The sequence below is a fragment of the Seriola lalandi genome, unplaced genomic scaffold (assembly GCF_002814215.2).
Source record: "Seriola lalandi dorsalis isolate HSWRI2012SDOR001 ecotype SW California unplaced genomic scaffold, Sedor1 jcf7180002054694, whole genome shotgun sequence".
Classification (NCBI taxonomy): Eukaryota; Metazoa; Chordata; class Actinopteri; order Carangiformes; family Carangidae; genus Seriola; species Seriola lalandi.
Window position 1 is genome coordinate 1,192,501 of NW_019525247.1, and position 9,832 is coordinate 1,202,332.

Below are 9,832 nucleotides of genomic sequence, written 5' to 3' on the forward strand. Positions count from 1 at the left end.
AATAGAACCTGTTTGATCCAGAGACTCCAACTCAGTGACGAGGCACTCGACTGACCAGTGGTGGAAATATCAGTCAGTCAGTCAGTCAGGGACATTCCAGATTGGTTTAAAATTATGTGTTTTCTGAAATGTTGTTGTATTTTGACTCTCAGGACCACTGTATTATCTCCTTGACTTACAGTTAAAATATTCAGTTATTCATCAGTGGTTTGGTCAGGAGAGTTGTTTCTAAGGAATCCATTTGTCGATAACGTACTTACTTGTGCTTCTGTCAAAAACAACAGAATTCACCAATTATACTTGTCACCCTGCCTGCAAACCTCCATTTGCATTTTGTCAGTCATCAAAACCCAAAATCTGCACTTTATAAAGATTCACACCAAGGACAAGAACAAATAACATCAAGGGGATAAGGTTTGACACATAACAATGAACAAGGAAAAACAACAGGGTAGATTAAAGTCAAAGGCAGGCAAACAATGAGGTCAACAATCTGAACAGACAAGCACAAAAATGAAATCTCCCTCAATCTTCATCCCAAAGATAATGCCAAATGTATCAGGGTCACACTCAGGTTTACATCAAGTTAACCATGCACGACAACAACCACGTCCACAGACACAAGTGAACAGGGCAGGCAGAGTGAGAAAACTGAGTGGTCCTACGAATGTACCTTGATGCATCCCATGAACCCAACAACACCATGATACCAGACAACAACATCACAAAGCCTGCTAACCATTCCACTAGGGGACAGGGGACACAAAGAAGAGAAAGACTACTGGGGTTTTTTACCGTCAGGAGGAGGTAAACTGAGATGCAGAGATGTCCTAGGTTTAGGGTCAGGGAGGGGGTCCTGTTTGAACCCTGGGGGTGAGGGAGATCAATGGATAGGCAGAAGATGAAGCAAAGGGAAGTGGTTGGATAAGCCTTCCTGCTGGGTTCACCAGGGGATATGTACAGCACTGGTTTGTGATGTTGATTTCACGGATGTGTGGTATCATGAATAGCATTAGCAGTTTCATGGCTTTAGTTCAAGAATTAGAGAAAATAAACCCTCATGAGTGATCAAACAGTGGTTACAGAACACACCAGGTCAGATGTTCTGTTTCCCATTATGACTCATTGGTCTATGGTGAACCAAGAGACCCAGAGACCCAGAGTGAGAGTTTCCAACACATGGTTAATTTGGTGCTTAACCACAACTCATGCCAAGTGAACTCATTTCAATGGTTGTATCACAGCATTCCATTCTGAAGGACCTTTGATCTCGGTCAAATACAGCGAAGACTGGCACATTGCTGCTGTTCCTAAATCCAAGGATTGCAAAACTCATTCTGGTTGGGTAGCAAGTTAAAAACCCCATGTTTGGGGCACTTTAAATTCCCATTCAAATATTAGCTTTTTGATAGTTCTTGAAAGGTTGGAGGTTTTTTGTCTGTCTAAGATTTGACAACAGCAATGATTCCAGCTACTTGTCCCTTGTCTGTATTGGACCAGGTCTTGGTCTCAGCGTGCTTTGATACCTCTGAAGTAAGGGATGTAGTTGTGCTGCTTCAGCATGGCCAGGGTGGTGGGGTTTAGGTGTAAAGACAAGCCTGTACTGCCACCTGCTGGTGTGGGTGAGTACTTGCCGCCACCACCACCTCCACTCCCTTCGGTCCCACCAGAATAGTGAACAGGGAGGGAGGATGAGTCCCTGGCCCAGTTGAAAGGGTACTTAATGCCACCCATGAGGGCTGGGGGCAAAGGAAGAGAACTGGAGTCACGGGCCTGGCTGCTGTATCTATCGCCAAGGTATAACTCTGGCCCTGAATGTCCAATCAGATCACAGAAACATGATGAGTCACTAGATGAAAATGTGAACGTATACAATAAATACAATGTATACATAGTCAAGTCTTTTTGACAATTAGCATTACAGGACATTAATGAAACAGGAATTGTATTTGGTTTTAGTTGTTTTCTGTTTTTTGTTGGTGATGATTTTAAAGTATCTGACTACTTTTAGGCCAACAAAAATACACCATTATAGAACTAAGGTTGGGTATTGATATCTGTGCCAAGACTATAAACATTGGATAGCACTGTATTTTGACCGTTCCTAGATGCCATTAATAAGCAGTAGTTGTAAGATGATATATTGTATAACACAACTGAAATGTTTTCATATCTTATTTGTTGATGAAATATAAAGAATTAGTTAATAACATTTATTAATCAGATTTACTAATAAAGTGATCATTCATTTATAAATACTTAATTACTTCCCATGACAACTGAGCAACACATTCTGTTTGATACTTCCTGGTCAAGAATCAAACCTTCCAGCTGAACACGTCTCAGTGAATCTGAACATGTTTTTTTTTTAAAACCACTAGTGAATCATTTGTGCACGTATAAACACAGTTACTGAATCATTTTTAACACAGTGTTATTCATGTGTGGTTATCATGACATATGATTACAGCTGTTATACGGTGTTTACACTGATGAACAACAGCTACAAATAATTCATAGGAAAAGAAATAGTAGAACAACACATTCTCAAACTTGAAAAAAAATGTCCTAATATTCGCTTAAAATGATAATACAGTGTATTAATAACCAGATATTTAGTGTTTATATACTGCTTATAAATGCTAAATAATGAGGGGTGAAGTCATTGTGAGGGACTTGGACTCATGATCTCAGTATTTCAAAATGCCTTGGATGAAACCAATTATTGAGCTCAAGAGATTTACTGTAGATTTGAGAAAAATCCACAAATATTATGCTTTGAGGGAAACTGTATCATCTTATTCTAACAAAGGGGAAGATTTACAACAAACAGAACATATACTTCAGGAATGAATCTCTGCTGTCAAGTGACATTTTTATTAGGAAATACAAAAGCAGACTTTGACTTAGCTTGATATCCTCTAATGGGTTTTGACAGTGTAATATAAGGCCTGCAGATTTTAATCAGCCCAGGGAGGAGCATGTCATTTCATTTCTGGTTTTGAGGATGATGAATGGAAGGAAATGTTTGTAGCAGATGCTTTCTTCTATATACAGTGAAAAAAACCTCTCAGTTGCCACTTTTTTCTTTTGCACGACATTATTCTCAATTATTTACTGATGAGAAAAAAAAGCAATGAGAATGCAATGAATATGCATGGGTTTCTGGGTAATATATTCCTTCAGTATTTTAGAAAGTCATACTTTAACTTGGACGTTTTCATGTGACAACAGCATTATATGGATTCTGGTGTACTACTGTGTGTATGAGGCTGATACCTGCTCGGCTGTAGTTTTGAGGGGAGCGGGATGGGGTATAACGTCCATGGCCCCCCAGGGAGCTGTTGGAGCTGGGACTGGAGGGCCTTCTCTGACGGGGTGACTTCTCCCCATCACCCTGGATGCAGAAAACACAAAACATAATAAAATAAATCAGTTCATTCTACGGAGAAACACGTCCTGACTCACTCCTTCATTTCGGTGTCAGACAGGAATGTGGGCAAGACTCCATCTCTGATGCACTCTTAATAAAATGGATTCATTACATTGCACAAGGCTTACAAAGGATCAAGGAAAACATAACGTCATGATAACACAGAAGACTGACACTTCTGCTTTTTAAAGAGTCAAAACAACAAAAAAAACATATTTTCTTCAACTTGAACGGCTGCAAAAATCTCACCCACACTGTCAGTGTTTTTGTGGCCTTTTTTTTCTGTTGCTACCTTTCATGGGTGTAGCTAGGTGGCGAGATAACTATGTAGGAAGATGATGCCACTTATTCTTACCCTGCCTATGTATCAGCCAGCAGCAGTAGCTGTCAATATGTACAGCATCAGACTTATGTGAATACACATAGAATTATGTGTTGAATGGAAAACTCTGTGGCTATACATGTGCTACATCACACCCTAGCAAACCCTATGGGGCAAGAGCAGTCAGACAAGCTGCAACAGAAAACTTCAACTTTGACCTCCAACAACAGAGCTGTGCACAGTTTTCCTATGGAATGAGGGATTATTAAACATTTACGGTTTCACCTCCAAATAAAATGGTTTAGATAATTGGCTAAACTGTTAGCTTGTCTCGATGATGTTGGAAATCCTTTAAGCACAAGAACATATGAACTGCTTTAATCTAAGCAGACAGCATCTGTATGGACCGCTGACACATATCAAACCCTTTAAAGGTCCTACTTCTCTTATTTTAAAGATCTACATTTTGAAAGCCTACACAAACAAACACTTGACATGTGATGTGTGACATGCACAGTGAGACATAGGGAATCACGTTACCTCAGTAGGAGTAGGAGAAAGCAGCTGGGGGGACTGCAAATGAAGAGGGGGGAGAAAGCCAATGATTAGGACGAACTCATATGAGAGATTATATGAGTTAACCATCCAACCATGAGAGCGATCATTCAGTGTCAGTGAGTAATGACGTTCTTTAGCGGATGGATGAGATGAATGAGGCGGATCTGTTCAGTTTACATGGTCAGGTTGAGGCTGTGACTGAACTGCAGAGGAATGGATGTGTCAAGTGTGGGAAAACCCAGCGTGTGGTCGTGGATGATGGAGGGATAGCAAAGTGAGAAATTAAAAAAAAAGGCAACAGAGAGGCTATGAAAGGAAAGTTACACAAAGCTACAGCAATCTGTTTTTATGTGTAATATAAAATAGTAATAAACATTTAATCTCTTGGCAAAACATCACTATCTCTTCTACACATATACTCTACTCCGTTGTCTTTTCACACCATTTCCTCTTTATAATAAACTATTGGCTTTATTATTAGTCACCTTTGGTTTTGAAAAATAAGTCATTAATAAAGTCAATAATAACGAGTCAGTAACTTCTCAGTTTCTAATGAGCTGTCAAGGTAACTAATAAAAAAATTAATTCTCAAATTCTAATACACCAATAGCAGTTGATATAGTAGTAAGTCATCAGCTATTAATTTCATAATAATACATCAAGTGTTCATAAATGGATTTTGATTGAGATGCTCTGCAGCACCTGTAGCTAAAGACAACAGAGCAGGTGGAAAACACCAGCCGAGGAGATTCTTCACAGACTTGCAACCCAAAGGTTCATTTAAATGACTTATCTATAAAGTATTATTAACGACTTTATGGCCCATTTATAAAGCCATTAGTTACAACTTATACTCACTTTATAAAGGGTGGCTTGTTAAAATGACATAATTTGTCAAATGTCATGACAAATTTGAGGAAGTAAATATTCTTAATTAAAGTAAATGCACTAATGTAATGTACAAGTATCACTACGGGTAACAGGTCTAGCATTCAAAATGTAAATATCATCAGTAAGCCGCATTTAAAGAGGAACTCTCCACCATTCAAAGAGTGTTTCTCTGCTCTCAGGTAAAAAGTGTCGTTTCAGCTCTGAATACAGACAGCGTCACTGCTGGGTAATTGCGCTCTGTGGCACCCAGAACCAAACCAAACAGTGATGTCATGGTGTACTGGCCACGCCCTGGAGTGCACGTCTACATCACTGCAGCAATATGCAGAAATATTAAACCAATTGAAGCAGCAGCTGCTGTAAATGTGCTCACTATGCTGGTTGTCAGTGTAAGCTTACCATGCATTATGTTGTATCTGATATATATAAAATGATGCATTATATGTAGTAAATATACTGTATATATACATACATATATGTATTTAATGAATACATAAAGTACATCATTTCTGTGTTGCATTTGGTTTAGGCAAAGTTTACTGCATATGCAGTTGGTTAATTAATTGAATGCATCATATATCAAATGCTAATCATAAGTTCATATTTTTATCTAAAATGTAAATATTAATAACTATATCATTCAAAGCAATGTAGTAGCCCATAAATTCGTGAGTGAGTTCTTGAGTGGAATCGACTGGAAAAGAGAGAAGAGAAAAAAAAAAAAGAAAGAAAGCAGAGAAAGGGAAGAGGCTGGTCTACCTCTCCGTAGTGCCTCTCCTCAGATGGGTAGCTGACGTACGGAGAGTAGGACAGCATGTCAGGCCTGTCGATGTTGTAGATGGCCTTGGTCTTTGGAAGAGCTGCCAGGTCCTTGTAGTCCAGCATCTCCTCTCCTAATTTGGCCTGAAAGAATGAAGCAATCAAATACACGGTTAACTTGTTTGTCAGGGCTTTGTTGAACTAATATGTAAGAAACAAACGCTACAGATCATTTTCAAACACATATGTATCTGCAGCTGCTGCCCCCAGTCTTACATAGATGACTCTGCTTGGAGAGCCGGAGGCGCTGGATGCTGGGACAGAGGTGATGCTCTCAGAAGAAGTCCGGGTCACCTAAAACAGACACAAACACACACACACACACACACACACACACGCGCACACACACACACACACACGCACTGTGTAAACATACTAGAAGCTGATATGTGGAGGTGACAGAAACATTAAGTATCTTTACTGCTCATCCACTCAAGCTCATGCTTTGTGTGAACAGAGGTTTAGTTCAGATTTTCATCTCCAGTGGAAAGAAAGACATGAACCGTCGTCTGGTGACAACACGGTGAATCAGTGAGAACACAGGGCAACTCCCCGTCCTGTTATTGATAACAGTGATCACAAACAATGATTGATTTCTTTATGAATATCTAAGCTCTTGATTGGTTTTGCATTATCGGACTGTTTGGTCTGTTAATTGTCAGAAATGAGTGAAAAAAACGTCATAATTTCCCAGAATCAGAGGTGAAATCTTCAAATTGCTTGTTTTGTCCTACCAGCAGTCATTCCACAGCCCTGTGTGTCACAGCGCTTTGTACATATTTAGCATATTCAGCTTCCTGTCAACTTCTGCGGTGTGCTACCAGCTGGAAAACTTCGTATTTTATAGCCCACAAACACTACTACATGTTTCCCTTTCTTCATCAAGCCCACATAACATTAGCTGTCAAACACAGGCATGAACTTTCCCATAACCTCAGCACTACGTACGCTCACATACACACTACACTACAACAAATATTCATGTACAGACTCATGAAGTGAAGAGTGCTGAACAACAGGTGACAGCATCGGCCCCCAGCTGGTTCACACCTACGAGCAAACTACGAAGAAAAATGCAGAAAAATGAATTGAATTTTGAATAAATTGAGTTGGATGTTCGCTGCGGAGACCTTTGACTCTAACCCTTTAAACTTGAGCTTAAACATCAACTTCATAAACTAAGTCCCAAGTACAACAGAACAGAACAATGTGCTTTAATCACACACAAGATACACACACACACACACACACACACACGCCCACACACGAGTACTGCGGCTCTATTAGTGAAGCTGTGTCAGGCATGGGCAATCAGCAAATATCAGTTATTGTTACATCACACAAGTTGAAGAGAGCAGTGAACCTCCCCCCCTCAGAACAGATGAATAAAAATAAGGCTTGTGATTAAAGTCTGATCTTCATCATCTTATAGATTTATCTTTAAACAAGTCAGCTCCACCCTGGCTGTTCAAGTTGTGTGAGTGTTGCCCCGATGTATCCTGCAGGTCCGGGCACATCCGTCATCTCTGCTCGTTCATTAAACCCTCCCTGTACATGCACAGGCTGATCATCAGCATCATCAGATCTGCCTCAAACATTCAGTGTCTTGATGTGGACCCGTCGATGCGGCTGCTGCTCGACATGAAGCAAATGTAGCAGTAGCTGTCAACCCATGCAGAAGATGGATGTGGGGGGGTAGGGGGGGTTAAGTGAGGTTTTGGCGGGTGCGGGGGGGCGTACAGGGGCACCAACCTGTTGCTCAGGGACGTCACTGAGCTGTATCCGGACCTGCTTCTGGGAAGGAGAGGGAGTATGATGAAGAATGAGGATGGGAGATGGCGGACGGGCAGATACTGGATGTGAGGCTGTTGTATGTAAAAATGAAATGATGTAATAATGTACAAATAATGAACTCCCTCCTCCTCTTTGCTGTGAACGGTCAGCTGGCTCAGTGTAGGTCCTGATAAACCTCGAGGTTTCAACTAGCTAACTCTTTCTGTTGGTGACTGTTAGAGGAGCCTGTGTATATGGGTCTTTTTCTGATTTGACACTGAGCAGAATCCTGGGGGGGTGGAGGGTGGAGGGGGTCAGTCCTCACTGATGTATGTAGAAGTGGGAAAATTACACTAGCAATGCTCACTAACTGCTGACAAATCAATCTTACTATTGATCCCTGTATCCCGATGCCAGACTGCATACCGGTCCAAAGCAGGTTGTGAGTCTGAGACTACGTGATATGAAAAAGTCGGTCTACAGAATAAAGAATTTATTAAAACTTCCAAAGACAAAATATCAATCTGTGGAGAACCCCTTTGTTTTCACTGATAAGGTTTAACTGGTAGTCACAGGTCGACTGCTATCCAACAGCAGAACTGCGTATTATAAAGATAAGTAGAAAGTAAAGGTGTAGCATCTTGTGTGGTTTGGGACCGTGTCTGATCATCACTGCAGACGACTTCCAACTTTGATTTTGTCTGCCAGACTGTGACTGTGGTAAGTGAAGATACGTGTGAGGTTCAGGCTGATAGCAGACTTTAATCCTCTGCTCCTCACTGATCCGAAAACAGCCGAAAAGCAGCTTAACAGCACTTTACATAACGTTTGCTGACGATATTGAAAAGGTCTCATCAGGGAGGTCAAATAAAAAGATCAGGAACTAATTCAACTGACATTTTCAACACTGGAGAAGACACACACACACACAAACCCCACTCCCTCTCTCCCTCACACCCTGAGGGGCCCCTGATAAGAAGAAAGCTGCTGGTCGCTCGTCAGTGTAGCAGTTCCACTACAACAGCCTCCACCATCCGCTCATATCTTCCCATGTAACATCCTAGTAAAAGCAGTCTAAGTGCCGGACGCTCTGTGGTCTGACGTGTTTCTGTTTTGGTTCTATTTGGGGATTTTTTTTTTTTTTTACGTAGTTGACTCAAGATCTTTTCCACCCACCTTACTCTTCTCCTCCTGCTTGGCTGCTTGTCTGCACGGAGGATGCCAGATAGAAGATCCTGAAGACACAGACACAGAGATCGTTTACAGCATTTCACATGTCCGTTCATATTGTGGCTGGTAGTGTGAGTTGAGCAAGTGTTAGCATGTGAACATGTGTAATTCAGATCAAGGTGAACATGGTAAACATATTAGCATTGTCTTTGTTAACACTGTTGCATATTAGCATGCTAACATTAGCATAAGCATGGACCAAAACCTTTGGTGGGGCAGCTTTCAGCTTTGATGCTCTGAGCCGATGGAACAGCTGGAAGTGTTGAAATGTTTAAAACTCAAAATGTTCCTCTTCAACCTGGCTTTTCATTAAGTCATTAGTCACTTTATTTTATTCACTTATTTTTATTGTAATCATGATCAAGATTGTATTTTATTGTATCTTATTCTATTTTATTGTCAGCTTTCTTACTTGATTTGCCCTTTTCTTTTAAGCTCATTTAGCTTTGAACTGCACTGACCTGTAAAGCGCTATTCAAATAAAGTTTGATTGATTGGTTGATTGGTTGATTGATTGATTGGTAAAGCCTCACAGCCATACAGTTGCTGGCATGGCTGTGTAGTAGTGTTGTAGTTTTCACTAGTTTTTGTTCAGTTTGCCATTGTTCTAGTTTGCTGTATATTATTTATTATATCTCTGTGATGAAGTAATGTGTGGATGACAATATTGACATCTATACAAGGTGAAGCTAAATGAGACTATGGCGACTACGTTCATGACTCAGCTCTTCACCTGGAGTGAGATTTTTTTTAAATATTTTTGGGCACTTTTGCCTTTATTTGATATTACAGTGAGTGGTAGACAG

General features: G+C 40.5%; 1 protein-coding gene across 1 annotated transcript in view; it reads right to left on the reverse strand.

The window, feature by feature from the left end:
* ablim2 (actin binding LIM protein family, member 2) overlaps positions 1-9,832 on the reverse strand; it is a 70,984-nt gene that overhangs the window by 20,155 nt on the left and 40,997 nt on the right. The window contains exons 9-14 of the mRNA XM_023423921.2: positions 7,776-7,817; positions 6,240-6,317; positions 5,964-6,107; positions 4,296-4,328; positions 3,280-3,397; positions 1,527-1,811 (exon numbers count right to left, since the gene is read on the reverse strand). Of these exons, the coding sequence (XP_023279689.1) occupies positions 1,527-1,811; positions 3,280-3,397; positions 4,296-4,328; positions 5,964-6,107; positions 6,240-6,317; positions 7,776-7,817 (700 nt within the window). The remainder of the gene's footprint in view (positions 1-1,526; positions 1,812-3,279; positions 3,398-4,295; positions 4,329-5,963; positions 6,108-6,239; positions 6,318-7,775; positions 7,818-9,832) is intronic.